The 15,818-nt window shown below is 37.8% G+C and overlaps 1 protein-coding gene across 3 annotated transcripts in view; it reads right to left on the minus strand.

Annotated features, from left to right (window-relative positions):
- Positions 1 to 15,818, minus strand: part of FipoQ (F-box/LRR-repeat protein FipoQ) — a 204,306-nt gene that overhangs the window by 104,014 nt on the left and 84,474 nt on the right. The window contains exon 1 of one of the 3 annotated variants that reach the window (XM_068381632.1): positions 3,115 to 3,272. The exons of the other annotated variants lie outside the window; for them this stretch is intronic. Within the exon in view, the coding sequence (XP_068237733.1) occupies positions 3,115 to 3,222 (108 nt within the window). The 5' untranslated portion in view covers positions 3,223 to 3,272. Of the gene's footprint in view, positions 1 to 3,114; positions 3,273 to 15,818 lie in introns of those variants that run through there. 3 annotated transcript variants of the gene reach the window in all.

The raw sequence follows: 15,818 nt of genomic DNA on the forward strand, positions 1-15,818 counted from the left end.
TACCCGGCCCCCTGCGCTTACCAAATCTCTGGGAGCCTATGGAAGTAGCTCAATTTCATATGAAAAGGCAACACCAAGTTTACATAGACAGATAGAGAATTGGAGCCTTAAGAGATTCCTCCTTCCCCTCTCCGTCTCTCACACGAGCTGCCTGCATATACTGTGTGTAGTGGGTGCTTATAAAAATTCTCTTAGAGTTTTTGTAAACGGCCCTGTAGGACAGTTAGGTATTTGTATTGTGATCAGGTTATCTACTTTCCTTAAGTATCAAACTTGAATATTCTATTCAGATTTAATTTAAAGCTTTTGTATATTTTCCATAGTAGTATTTCTTTTGTATTAGTCTAAGGTTTATTTAGATTTAACATTTGAAGGCAAGTGTTTATATAATTTTCAGATCGTAATATTTTTGTCTTAATCTAAGTTTTGTTCAGACTTAATATTTCAAGTGATTTATTTTGTTATTATGTAAATTCTTTTCAAAGTGTTGTAATTTATATAGAATATATTTATTTTTGTAAAGAGTGTATTACTTCAATCACCGTTATTTAGAATAGTTACGGTCGTATCCTGTTAAAGAATCGTAGCAAGAGTTTGGTTTGAATATGTCCTAATAATAATTACTTAGTTTTGTTTTGAGTGTACTTAAGAGACCTTTGGATATTCAGTGTTTTATATATCGCAGTTTGGGAGTTATTTAACTGTCTCAGAATTCGTGTATTATTATTTTAAAGTGTAACAGTTTTAATGTAAAAGCAAACAAGTGAATTTGGAATTCGAGAGGTTGATTAACTTGCCAGTCGTAATATATATTATATTATATGTTTAGTTCCCAGTCACTAGTTATAGTATAATATATATTTTAGTGCCTAGACCCGGAAGCCATAATCGTATATATATATATATATATATGGCTGTGTGTATACTTACACACATATATATATATATATATATATGTATGTATATATGTGTGTGTATATGTATATATATATATATATATATACATCTATATATATATGTGTGTGTATGTATGTATATATATGTATGTATATATATATATATATATATATACATATGTGCGTGTATGTATGTACAGTATGTGTCTATAATGGCACGATAAATCATATCCATATACAATTGTAAAAATTCTAATGATATAGAAGTAAATATTTCGAGAAGTAAATATTTCATGCGATCAGCTGTAAGTGGTAAGTCCTTGAAAAAAGAATTCCAATACAATATATGATAATTCATCTTTAAATCGAGATTAATCCTTCCAAATTATACGAAATGCCGTACTGACTTTAATTCAGCAGAACACTCTTTTGCAATTAACACTGGACACTTGTTCTCGTGTTCTGTTACGAATCCGAGAAGTTCAATCGTGCTCCTTATTGATTTTTATTCATTTGCTTTTTTTAATAGATTGATAGGCTGCATAAGTTCTACCCTTTACTAACTTTGATTGAAAACAAATATAAAAGGAACTTTACGTAAATAAAAGACTATATCGTTTCACATTTCTTTCATAATAGTAGTATTACTTTTTTTTTCTTTTGCATTTGACTAAAACAGAACATTATGAAACTTTCTCCTCAATCATATGTAATAGAAAAATAAGATTATCTAACAATATTTTTTCTCACATTTAAATAAAACAATTAAAAATGCCTTCTATCTGGTCTTTAGAGAGAGAGAGAGAGAGAGAGAGAGAGAGAGAGAGAGAGAGAGAGAGATAGGTTCCCTATTCGATGGTAATAAGACGTGTCGCGAATGTACGGAAGGTGTAACTGAGATCTGGCACCCTCTGGCACTCCTCGTGCTACCTCAGCGCAATTGAAATTTTGTTCGTGTGGGACCGAGACAAATAATGCGGGGATTAGCATCCGTTTTTGTCATGGTTTTTCTTTTCCTACTAATGACCTCTGCCAAGGTTATATTTTCGAGTCGGTTTATTTATTTATTTATTTGTCTGTGTGTCTGTGGACAGGATTACGTCAAAACCATTCTACGGATTTTGACGAAATTCTCACCACGACGACCCCATTAAATTCTGGAGATGATCCGGATCCAGATTCAAGATCCGGATTTGTATATTTTGCCATTTTAAAGATTATGTTAAATTTAAACAATCAACCGGATTTTTACGTAATTTTCACCACAGATAGGTCTTAAGCCATGGATGATTTCATTATCTTTTGAAGATGATCCGGATTTGCATTTTCACAATTTTAAAGATGAAGTTAAAGCAAATTGACACATTAGATTTTCACCAAATTTTAACATTGGATAGATTTTATGCATCAGAAGAAATCATGAATTTTTTTAGGTGACATGGCTCAAGATAACGATTCTGGATCAACATTGACCTTTTCACCATCTACTGTACAGGCAACAAATGAAAAATGAGAGGTGATGTCCTTAGACTTCAGTTAAATGTTGGCCATATTCATTGGAAGATGTCTGAAATCTCTGATCGCTCTTGTATAAAATGTTTTACCATCTGGTTTTTTCACGATTCTTGTCTTCATTTAATTTTATATTCTTTTCATTCTTTCCCTTTTTCGTAATTCTCGTTTTGGGAATCACAAACTCATCTTGATTTACTATATGTATTTAATTGAATTAGTTAAAGACTCCCAAACATATAGTAGTTAGTACTTTCATTTTACTACAAGATTTTAAGGGTTCGATTCCCTAACGAGTTTAACACCGGCTACATTCTCTTAAATCTCATTTTACCTCTTGGCATTAGAATTTAACCATGTACCAGGTAGTTAATTGGCTGAGGCGGGAAGCAAGTATTTTGGAGATGAGTGTGTTGTTAGAACCCCCCCCCCCCTCAATTGACCTTATGAAAAGAGTATTCACATTCAAGGAAAAAAAATGTTGATTCGAATCCAACTGGGAAAGGGAAGACTTTCTTCATATATTTCCCGTTCGGTTTCAAGCCTTACAAAAAAAGTATTAATGATCAATATGACTTACTAATGATTTCTTTTAAATAATGGCTCACGATACCATAACATCGACCGTTTTTACATACTGTACGCAGATTACAACCTTTAGTCAATTTCAATTTAACCATTCAAGGTGAACCTTATCTTTATTTACCGTATTCGATATCGGTTTGACCTGAAGACCTTCCTCAAGGCGCGTCAGAAGCTCCAAGTCACCGGGCAAGTCGTACCACATCGATTTCTTTCGGTTTCCGGAATCCATCTTTTCTTAACCAGGTCTTTACCTCCGTCTTCTTCTTTGATCTTGTTAGATGAAGGAGTCCTTATGCCAGCTGGGATCTTGTTCATTTGGGGCAGCCAGCTTCTTCCTTCTTTGTGTGTGTGTGTATGTGTGTGTGTGATCAATTGAGATGGTCTTATGCCGGCAGAGGTTCTCGTTCTGAATGATATCCTTTTTATTTTTTTCCTTTTGAGACGATGATTCTACCAGTAAAATTTTGTTGTTCGTTATTGTATTTATTTATTTGCTTCCCAAATCCATTTTTTCTTCCTTGATGACATATGTCTGTAAGGACTAATGTTTTCTTTGCATCTGTTCTGAGGAAATTGTTTTCAAGGCAAAATTTTCCTTACACTTCCTCGAACGAAAATAACGGCAAACTGGTCACGTCACAGGTGTGGTTTGTGTCACAGATGTCCATGTATGTCACGGTGCCTTTTGCGGATGTATTTCCTGGTATTTATTTTCTATCTCTACACCGTATTTTTTATTTCCTTTAACTTGAGGTTACGAATCAAATCATTTGATGCTTCGTTAATGGCTTTAAGTCATTACACGGGTGTATCTGTGTTCTTTATCGACTGACTCAAAACACCTCGCAGTTTCAAAGTCAAAACGTTTGCAAAATACATGTCCTTATTTAATGTTTGCCATTTTTAGTTCCAGAAATATTACTAATGATCCACTATTTTGCGTATGAGGCACCCATAAATAACCGTAGTGACAGATGTCACTCGACTTACACCATTTGTTGAACACTAAAAAAAAGCCAATATCTGCTAAAGGTTCCCGAGATATTTTCAATCGCATAAAACGCTTCCTAAGTTGCTTTTAAGTTTCCAGAAATAATAAAAATCCAACGCTTGTTGAAGAGAAAGCTACCTCCCGGATCGTAGCAGGCGCGGGACTCTGGCAGCCAACCTTGGTTGTCCCTTCTTGTAGAGATTTAGACGAAAGGGCGTGATATCACGGGGGCAAGAGTGGGGGGGAGGAGGGAGGAATGTTAGGAGCATAGGGTTTCATGTTTTGGATCACATTGAGGTATGAGGCTTAAGGGAACTGGGTAGGCAGTGGTCGTGTTTACCTTACCTACCAGATGCCTTGCAATGTAGGCTACAACTCCCGGTCAAGTTATTAAGGGAACAGGACGAAAAGAACGTGATTGGTCCAGGTGGATCTGCGTTCGTTCGCACCATTTGACAACGGTTTGGCTCTGTAAGATAGTAAGAGGGAATGAAAAGGAACGAATAAGCTCTTTCAGGGGGAGTTAAAGGTAGATTTAAGATATAATATAAGATATGTGGAACTGGTTAGTCTGCAATCTCTTAAAGTGATTCCATTAGAAAATAAGTTTTAAAAGTTTCTTGGTAATTTCCTACAGTTTCAGAAGTTTTTGTAAGAAACGCAGCCTTGAGCTCGAATTCTTCTCAGAGCAAACCGAAGCAGGAGGGTTAATATTGCAATTGTTTACCTTTGTACCCGTAAATAAATATTCCGAGTGAAAGCGGAGATGTGGAATGTGGAACATGTATAAAAGAAGAAGACAGATTTAATCAACATTCATTCGTGGACGTTGTAAAGGAATTTCTATTTGGAATCATGTAAATATTTGAGCGTTCGCAATTGAAAACTGAAATGTGAAGCTATTAAGTTATTTACACAAAATTTAATTTAACATTCATACATTAATTTCCCCGTGTGTCACGTAAATAGTTTACGGTCTATGTACTCAAGTTTAACTTCCAAAGTGTAATAATAAGACACAAGCATACACAAACACACAGATTCAACCCTTCCCACCCCCTCCCCCTTTCCAACTACCAAACGGCAGTTTGGGCAAATTGTGGAAGATTGTGCTTTCTGAGTGGTTGCCCCTCAGTGTGACATGAAAGATATATATATATATATATATATATATATATATATATATATATATATATATATATATATATATATATATTTATTTATTTATTTATTATATAAAGATCATTAAAATGGTTAAACATTATTATTATTGAATTAAAAAATGAATATGGTAAAACAAAACACATAAAATACAGTGCTCACCAAACCATCCACAAGAGGAGGTGAAGAACGAGTGACAAAAAAAAAAAAAGATGATACCCATCTACGACTTCAGTTATGCTAAGTAAAGAAGAAAGCATGGTTTACAAAGTCATTAACAAGCTCCTCTCACGACATTTCTCTACTCCGATACCATCTTATAATATAAATAAAGAAAAATGCATTTGTTACAATTCCATACATATCTGACAACAAGTTTTCCACCAAACTTAAACAGATAATAGAAAAAAGAGTTCGGTTGCCTCAATATCCAGTTAATCCCAAACAATCCTCTCAGGATTGGGGTACTTTTTGGCTACAAGGACAAACTGCAAACCTACATGAGATCCAACATTATTAATAAATTCAAGTGCCCAGGATATCCTGGTATCTATGTTGGATCTTGACGTAGGTTGTTGCAGATGAGATAATGTAGCCATGTGGGATACAGTTTTAAAACTGGTCAGAGGCTGGGTAATCCAGAATTCTCTAACATAAGAAATCATGCATCCATGTGCAAAATCGATGTAAATAAGAAACATTTTTCAATTATTGATGGAACAAGACAGTGAATTTCTAACTACCCTTGAGTCATTATACATCAAACGGCCTCTTCATTCTTTGAAATCTAACGCTTCCGTTTCTCCTTTGTACTTAGCATAACTGAAACCGTAGGTGGGTATAATTTCTTATTCGTTCGTTCTTCATCTTCTCCTGTGGATGATTTGGTGAGCACTGGATCTCTTGTTTTTTTTTTTAACCATATTCTTTTTTTGATTCAATAACGCTTTGACCATTTTAATGTTCTTTTACTTTGTTTTGAAAATTATTGTATAAATGTTAATTTTATATTTGTAATTTTTACAGATTGAGGATGAATATGGTAATGTTCATAACGTTTCAAGATAAATTATGGCCTTTTAATGATGTTTTTGGACCCTGCTGCACACCTTACAGCATCTTCACCTGTAATTATTATTATTATTATTATTATTATTATTATTTTTATTATTATTATTATTATCATTATATATATATATATATATATATATATATATATATATATATATATATATATATATATATATATATATACTATGTGTGTCTGTGTTTGAAGGATCTATAGCACAGGATGATATTTGTTAAAAGCAACTAGAATATTTCACGATAAAAGAAAAATTCACGTTGCTATGTGTAGACGCGATAGTGACTGTTCGGAAGTTAAATAGATCCAAGAAAAGCATGTTTAGGAAGGAGATCTAACGGAGGTCTTCACACGAACGGGGTTTTTGCCGTACGGAAATATTTTCGCTCGTTAGTAATCATGTCTTCACACGCGAGGATTTTCCTCGAGCTGCCTCGTAGTTTCCTTAAGGCGCTATATTAGAACCGCACGGATTATCAGTGCACGCGGCTGGTAAATAATTACCACTCGGAAAATTTTTCCGAGTAGGCAACATGTGAAGGGGCTAATTGATTTTCATTGATCTCTAATCCATGTAGACTAAACCGCGTGGTATCAATCCTTTCCTGTGAACTGAACCTTAGGATGGGGAGTCGGTGGAGGGGAAAAACAGAATAAGTGAAGCGAGGAAGGAAGGAAGGTGGTAGGATATCTGCAAAGGGATAAGAGGGGAATAGAGGGCGAATAAAAACAATAATTGGGAATTATTGATGGATGTTGGCATCATTCTTTAAGGAATTGAATTTAGATGCCAAATGGGAATCGGAAATAAAAAGGGAACCTAACTGCTCGCAAAAATGTTTGGAGTACGGGAGTTGGATAAAGAACATCTGTTTTTTTTTTTTCTTTTTTTTTTCTCATTGGTATTTTAAGAGCTTCCCTTCAGTTCTTACTGAGGGCTGCGTGTTTTGTAGATAACTGGGAAAATTTAATGTGGTTGTTATCTTCTCTTTGAGTGGCCTCTTGTAAGTACATAGGTAAATGGTCTTTATGCGTCTTAATGATGATGTATAAAATATTATCGGAATAATAGAAGGTGTATATATATATATATATATATATATATATATATATATATATGTATATATATACATATATACACTGTATATATATATATATATATATATATATATATATATATATATATATATATATATATATATATATACATATTATAATGTATAGATCCCGGGTCTAAGCACCCAAAATATATTATACGATTATGACTCCCGAAGTCTGGGCATTAGAAAATATACTATACTGTGGCTCGTGACTGGGAACCAAACATATAGTATTATATATACTACTACTGGCTAGTTAATCAACCTCTCAAATTTCAAATTCTCTTGTTTGCTTCTATATTAAAACTGTGACTCTTTAAAACATTAATCCCGGATTCTGAGTCCGTTGAATAACTCCCAGAAAGCAATATATAAAACACTGAATATCCAAAGGTCTCTTAAGCACACTCAAAACTAAACTAGGTAATTACCTTTAAGTATTTGTATCACTTATTTAACTCTCACTGTGGTTCTTAACAGGAATCGAGCAGAACCTGGTCATAAATAGTGATGATGGGAATAATACACTCGTTAGAAAAACAAATATATTCTGTATAAATTACAACACTTTAAAAGAATTTACATAAAATTAGTCAATAGAAATAAAATATTAATTCAGAACAATACTTAGAATAAGACAAAAATGTTACAATCTGAAATTATATAACTTGACTTGACGTATGATATCTGAAAAAACCTTAAACCTTAGAAAAGAAATAATGCTGTGAAAATAATACAAATCTTTGAAATAGTTCTGAAATAATACAATGTTTAAGTTTGTCTCTTAATGAATAATAGTTAATCAGATCACTTTACAAACCTATCCTGCTTACATAGCCGTTTGAAAAAAAACGTTATACAATGCCAACACTAACCCTAATACAATGAATTCAATAATCAACTTTTAGTCTTGAGTGACACACGATTTGCTTTGAGGCACAGAGGCAATTAGGAGAGGACACACTAGAATGCACTGAACACTTTCGACACTAAACTGGGTTACGGGCGTAAATGAGAGAGGGAGAGGGGAAGGAGGCTATCTTCTGGCTGTAGTTTTAACTCTATCTCTATGTCTGTCTGTCTCTCAACTTTAACCCATCCCTGGGTCCTTATATATCATATTTTGGCTAGTTCCAGAAGATTCCAACTTGTTTGGGAAGCGTGGGGGCTGTACCTATGGGCAAAGTTGCCAAATATTACTCTTCCAAGTGCTGTATGTAAGCTACACCAGGCGACTCTCTCAGTTAGCTAGCTTCGCCCACCCATTGTCCCCAAAATAAAAAAAAGATAACATCCTCTCGCCGAGAATTCTCGAATTTTCGAAAACACGTGGTAAAGAACATTCCAAAACACATGTTCTGAAATTCTCTCTCAAACATGACGCAATACATCATAAAATATAAAAGAACATTATCTAAGCCCTTGTTCCTATCTTGCATGAATCCCACAACACTTTTAAATAGACAACGTAAGTCTTCATAGCGAACATACGTGAAATAAAAAGTTAATTCTTTACAAAAAAATATGTAAATTATATATTTTAACTTTAATGAAGAATATAATGAAATTCACGACGAGTCTTATGTAATTTTCATGAAATACTTATATCTACATGAGAGGGGCTCATTTTATGGGCTGGGTATCATCTCTTCAATGCACAAATGAAAACAATATATAAAACATAAATTAATTAATGAATAAACTACGATATTTACTCTACACTAGACCAGCTTCGTAAATATATATATATATATATATATATATATATATATATATATATATATATATATATATATATGTATATACTGTATATATATATATATATTGTATATATATATATATATATATATATATATATATATATATATATATATATATATATATAAATGCAACAAAAAACTAAAAAGGCAGCCGTTTATAGGCAAGACAAATGCCTCAGACGTTATTATTATTATTATTATTATTATTATTATTATTATTATTATGTTTATTATTATTATTATTATTATTATTATTATTATTATTAGCAAAGCTACAACCATAGTTGGAAAAGCAAAATACTATAAAGCTCAAGGGCGCCAACAGGAAAAAATACCCCATTGAGGAAAAGAAATAAGTAAACAATATGAGAAGTAATGCACAAATAAAAAATTTAAAAACATTGAAAGAGATATTTCATATATAAACCATAAAAAAGTTATGTCAGACTGTTCAACATAAAAAAATAAATTGCTGCAGTTTTAACTTTAGAAGTTCTTCCAATTCAATTACCCAACTAGGAAGATCATTCCACAAATTAGTCACAGCTGGAATAAAACTTCTAGAATACTGTGTGGTATTGAGCCGCACGATGGAAAAAGGCCTGACTTTTAGAGTTAACTGCATGCCTAGTATTACGAACAGGATGGAACTGTCTGGGAAGATATGAACGTAAAAGATGGTCAGAATTACCAAATATCTTATGCAACATGCACATCGAACAAATTCAACAACGGGGTCAGAAATTAATATCTAGATCAAAAATAAGAAATTTAATAGGCCAACAAATTAAGAAGAGAATCAGCAGCTGAAGATCAGACAGGTGATAAATACTCGAAATAAGGTAGAATGAATGAATTAAAACACTTCAGAATAGATTTATCACCGAAAATCTTAAAAAACTTTCTCAATAAGCCATTTTTTTTTTTTGTGCAATTGGAGAAGACATAGACCTATTGCGTTTCCCAAAAGCAAATTTTCTGTCGAGAATCACACTTAAAATTTTAAAAGTCTTACAGAGTAAAAGAAACATTGTCAATACTGAGATAAGGATGTTTAGGAGCCACTGTCCTTGACCTACTTACAATCATACTTTGAGTTTTGTTAGGATTCAACTTCATGCACCATAATTTGCACAATGCACTAATTTTTGCTAGATCTCTATAAAGGGATTCAGCAACCCCAGATCTACATTCAGGAGATGGAATTGATGCAAGGAGAGTAGCATCATCTGCATATGCAACAAGCTTGGTTTCTAGGTCAAACCACATGCCATGCGTATATAGTATGAAAAGTAATGGCCCAAGAATACTACCCTGAGGAGCATCAGATATCACATTCCTATACTCACTATGATGGCCATCAACAACTCTTTGCAATATATTACTTAAAAAGTTAATAGTGATACTAAGAGTTTGAAAACATGGGTCACATGATTAACACTACGAAAGGCAGCACTAAAATCAAGGCTAATCATACGAATTTCCTGACTAAAATCAAGTGATTTCTGCACAGCATTGGAGATAGTGAAAAGGGTATCACATGCTCCAAGGGCTTTACAAAAATCAAAATGCAAAATAGAGAACAGATGATTACCTCCAGCAAACCTATTAAGACATGTCTTTGTTCATGTCTGGTGTATGTCCAGATTTTCATCACTATGCTCACCTATGCAGATTGATGATGGTGGAAACCTTTTGTCTGATTGCTCACAGCAAGCCAACCTAGTATGGGGGTCACTGACTAGTATGGCTTTGCTGATCATGGCAATACACTAACACTTTCATCATATTGTCTGAGGGGATGTTAGGTGATAACTGAGAGGCGAGGTGAATGCAACAGACATCAAATTTATATACAAGGACTTGCAAGCAAGAACGTCACAAACATTCAAACACAATAAAACATGAGCTAGCATGCTTACACAGGTTTGTCTATTAACAGTGCAGGGAAGAGTGGATAATAGGATAAAAAAGCAAAACCATTCCAGTGTACGAGTGTGTATGAAACACATGTGGTACATGCCCCCCCCCCCCCCCCCCCCCGTAAAAATGACTTACATGTGAAATAAGGCACCCTGCTCTAGAAAGGTGTACTATGCAAGTATTAGGCGATCAATGGAGACCCAGACTTCTTTGCCCCGAATGTTGATTAAGAAAGCTTTCAGATTGCAACGGATCATGAGGAGAGCGCCCGTAAAAGTGGGCATCAGCGTGGGCTTGCTGGTGTTGATGCGTAGGAAAATGTTCGTTACTGAGTCCAGACCTGCCGGTATGTGTTGCTTTGCTGGGGAATCATAAGACTGGCAGCAAGGAGTAAATTTTCCCACAACGTGACATAGATGCTGGAGATTATTGGAGGAGGTTGTAGACAGAAAAAAGTGGTTCTTATTCCGACGAAGACACAGAGAAGCTCAGTAAACGAGTTGGAGTCATTGCAGCAGGACATCAAAGCTACTATGAGGGTGCGACAAAAATGTTCAACCATTCATTGGCAGCAGGGTTGTAGGCGGTTGTCTGATGTAGGGTGATGCCCAGGAGATTTGCTAATGATGTCCACAATTGAGAGGTGAAATTGGTACCCCTGTTGGAAGTAATATGCTCAAGGATACCGAATCTCGCTATTCACCCCGAGAGCAAGGCAGATGTACATGAGTCGGAAGTTGCAGTTTCCATGGGAATGGCTTCCGGCCAACGAGTGTAGCAGTCAGTGAAGGTTAACAGTTAATGGTATCCTTATGATGTGGGTAGGGGACCAAATACATCGACGTGAAAGTGAACAAAATGACAGTGAGGTTGAGGAAAGGTGCCCACTCTTGAATCCATGTGTCGATGTATTTTTGAGGTTTGGCATGAAGTACAGGCACAGACCCAAACCTTAGCCTCCTTAGTAATGCCGTGCCAAATAAAATTTGTCTTCAGTAGCTGTATAGTAGAATGGCGAGAGGGATGTGAAAGGCTCTGAATGAAATTAAGCACCTGTTGGCGAATGGGAGCAAGTATCCATGGTTATGGTCTACCAGTACTGATGTCACAGAGGAGTGTGGCACTGGAGTCGTCAATGGCAACGTCTGCCCAACAGAGGGATGTGCCGGATGTCCTACATGCTTGGTACTCTGGATCTTTATGTTGGGCTTCCGCCATGACGTTGTAATCCAATCCCAGGTGCATGGCGGCCAATGTGTTTCTATACAGGGCATTGTAAACGGGGTTCATTTTCCCAGGTACGTGTTGCAGGGTACAATTGTATTCAGACACGTCAGAGAGATATCAGCGTTGACTGGCAGACCAGGCATCAAACTGTTAAGTGAAGGCATGCACCAGAGGCAGGTGGTTCATGCGAATGATGAAGGGCATACATTTTAAGAGTTGACAAAAGTGATGGATAGCCAAGTGCATCGCCAGCAATTCGTGGTCAAAAGTAGAATAGCAGTATTCCTCCTTGGATAGTTTTCTACTAAAGAAGGCCAATGGGCGAGGTGAACCGTTGACCACTTGCTCGAGTACTACACCAATAGCAACGTTGCTGGAATCGATGGAGAGAAGGAAAGGTGCATGTGGCATGAGAAAAGTGAGAGCAGCCGTGGTTGATAGAGTATTCTTTGCGTTGCAGAATGCCGCTTCTAGAAGGCGTCCCCACTTCTGGTCTTTTGGCTTGCCCTTGAAGGAGGATAAGAGGGGGGCCAGAGTAGCGGCGATGGCTGGCAGAAGACGGTGACAATAGTTTATCGTGCCCAAGTATTCTTTCAGAGCTTTGTCGGTCGAGGCCGTGGGGATACTATGAACGGATGCTACCTTTTCAGGGAGGGGGTTGATTCCTTCAGGAGTGATGTGGTGCCTTAAAACATTACTTCATTGGGGCCAAAAGTACACTTGTCGTACCAGATTACAAGGCCGTTCTGTTGTAGGCAGTTGAGCACAATGCATAGATGATGGAGGTGTTCCACTTTGGAAGCAGAGAACGCAAGTATGTCGTCCACATAGCTTACACAAAAGAGAACGTTTGCTAAGATGCCATCCATAGGGCATAGAAAAGTGGCACAGGGCATTGGCAATGGGATTCATTTTCCCATGGACGTATTGATGGGTGCAATTGTATTCAGCCATGGCAGAGAGATGTCAGCATTGACGGGAGGACCAAGCATCGCAATGTTAAGTGAAGGTGGGCACCAGAGGCATGTGGTCCATGTGAATGACGAAGGGTGCACCTTCTAAGAAGTGGCAAAAGTGAAGGATAGTCAAATGCACCACCAACAATTTGCTGTCGAAGGTAGAGTAGAGTAGCCGAATACCGCCTTGGATAGTTTTCTACGGAAGAAGGCCAATGGCCAGGGGGAGCAGTTGACCACCTGCTCAAGTACTGCACCACCAATGTTGCTGGCATTGGTGGAGGGAATAAGAGGTCAGCGATTGATAAGGCATTCTTTGCATTGCAGAGGGCTGCTTCTTGAAGGAGATCCCACTACAGATCTTTTGGCTTGCCCTTGAGGGAGGTGTCGAGGGGGCCAAGAGTAGTGATGATGGCTGGCAGGAAATGGTGATAATAGTTTATCATGCCCAAAAATTCTTCTAGTGTTTTGACGGTCGAGGGCGTTGGGAAATTCTGAATAGCTGCTACCTTCTCAGGGAGGGGGTGGACTCCTTCAGGAGTGATGCTGTGCCCTCAGAACGATACTTCGTTGGCGCCAAAGTTACACTTGTCGTATCAGATTATAAGACCGTTCTGTTGTAGGCAGTCGAGCACAGTGTGTAGGTGATGGAGATGTTCCTCTTTGGAGGAAGAGAACACAAGTATGTCTTCCACATAGCATACACAGAAGGGGAGGTTCCTTAAGATACCATCCATAGGGCTTTGAAAAGTGGCCCTAGCATTATGAAGGCCAAAACAGGAGTAATTCGTATATGTATGTATCGAAGGGGGTGGTGATGGCAGTCTTGGGGATGTCTTTTTGGTTCACGGGCACCTGATAATACCCCTTCAGGAGGTCCAGCATGGAGAAAATCTTTGCTTTTTGCAAGTAGGAGGTCACGTTGGTGATGTTTGAGAAGAGGTAGTGATTGAGTTCTGTGTGCGTGTTCAAACACTTGTAATCCCCACACGGATGCAGGGAGTTGAGCCATTTTTCTTCAGGATGATGTGTAAGGGTAGCGAACATGGACTGGAGGCCTTTTGACAAAGCCCTATGTCTTTCATTTCAGCGAACGTCTGTTTGGCGACTGCCAAAGGATCCTGTCCCAGATACCTGAATCTGCCGAAAACTGAGGGCCCCATTGTCTTGATATGGTGATAAATACTATGTTTGGCGGGAACCCTGGGTACGATGGAAGGAGGTTTACATATGCATCTGTGGGGGCGCTGATGTGGAAAGCGAGGTCAGAGGGGGCGGGTTGAAAACGTGTCGATGGGTACAAGTCTGTATTCATTAAGCGTCGGTGAGCTACATCAACCAGCAGGTGGAAATGGGAGAGGAAATCCGCACTGATGATTGGCAATGTGACATCAGCGACGAGAAACTTCATTGATAATTGGCTTCAAAACAATAATATGAGGGCATCAAACCTGTGGATGGGGATTACAGATCCGTTGGCAGCTACCAGGCGGACGTCAGCCTGCTTAGACAGACTACGTTGTATCCTGGAGAGTGGCCTTGGTAGAAGAGAACAGTAAGTACCCATGTCTACCAAAGTCACACTCCCATACCTGCATTATGTAAAAAGAAAAGATTAGTGACAGGGAGACCACCGCCACAAGCGATGGCCTACTTACATGTTTCATAGTCACTGACAACCATTCACACATTTCTTTGCAGCAGCCTCGAATCTGGAGTGGTAGTATCATAACTGCAGCCGATGGGCGTAAGTGGTTTTAAAAGTCATTGGATCTAGCGTGAGCGAGTGGTATATGTGGGTGGTGGGCGGCTTTGTCCCTGATCCGGCACGCTACAGGGTGGTTATCTGTGTCCTACCATATTCATGTCAGCTCCTTTCGATGTTGAATAGTTTTCCACTTCGTCAGGAGTGGAGGCGTTAATGGAGGTCTTGAAGGTAGTGAAGTGGTTATCCACAAGGGCATCGACTTTGTCATCAGGTCCTTCATCGGCAAGGTATTGGCATCACAGATGGCAGCACCTACAGGTTTGGATAGGCGTCATCCCCAAAGAGCCCGAAGTAAGTTTACCTGCCGAGGAGAGCCGTCTGCAGCAGGTTGCAGGCGAGCAATCCTGGTCATATCCCTGAGAGCAAGAGAAGTCTTTTGGTCCCCCAACAGTTATTGTAAGAGCTGAAAAAGTTTGGATATACGGGCAGCTGGTGATGGTGAGTACTGCTCGAGGAGGTATGTTTTGAGGGGGTCGTACGCTATTTTGGTGTCCTCTCGGTGGCAAAGCCAGTCTGGGATTTAAAGAAAAGTGTCCTCAGGGATCGCTGCGAGAATATAGTCTGCTTAAGTGTTTCAGCTAGTCACGCCCTTAATGCGAAACTGGGCCTTGGCGCCCTGAAACCAGGCAAAAGCCTCAGTATTGGCAAAGGACAGTAGTTCTTAGGGGTGGCGTTGATAGGAGAGTCAGGGTTGGTGGACAGCGTCAACAAACAGTAAAATACAGCAGTGAGGGGGAAGCCGGGAGGGACCGGACACTCTGATGGTCACCAGTGTGCGAGGTGCCGTTAGGTGATAACTGAGAGGCGAGTTGAATGCAAATATACTTTATTGAACAGACATTGAGTTTATATACA

Source organism: Palaemon carinicauda, chromosome 10 (genome assembly GCF_036898095.1).
Source record: "Palaemon carinicauda isolate YSFRI2023 chromosome 10, ASM3689809v2, whole genome shotgun sequence".
Lineage (NCBI taxonomy): Eukaryota > Metazoa > Arthropoda > Malacostraca > Decapoda > Palaemonidae > Palaemon > Palaemon carinicauda.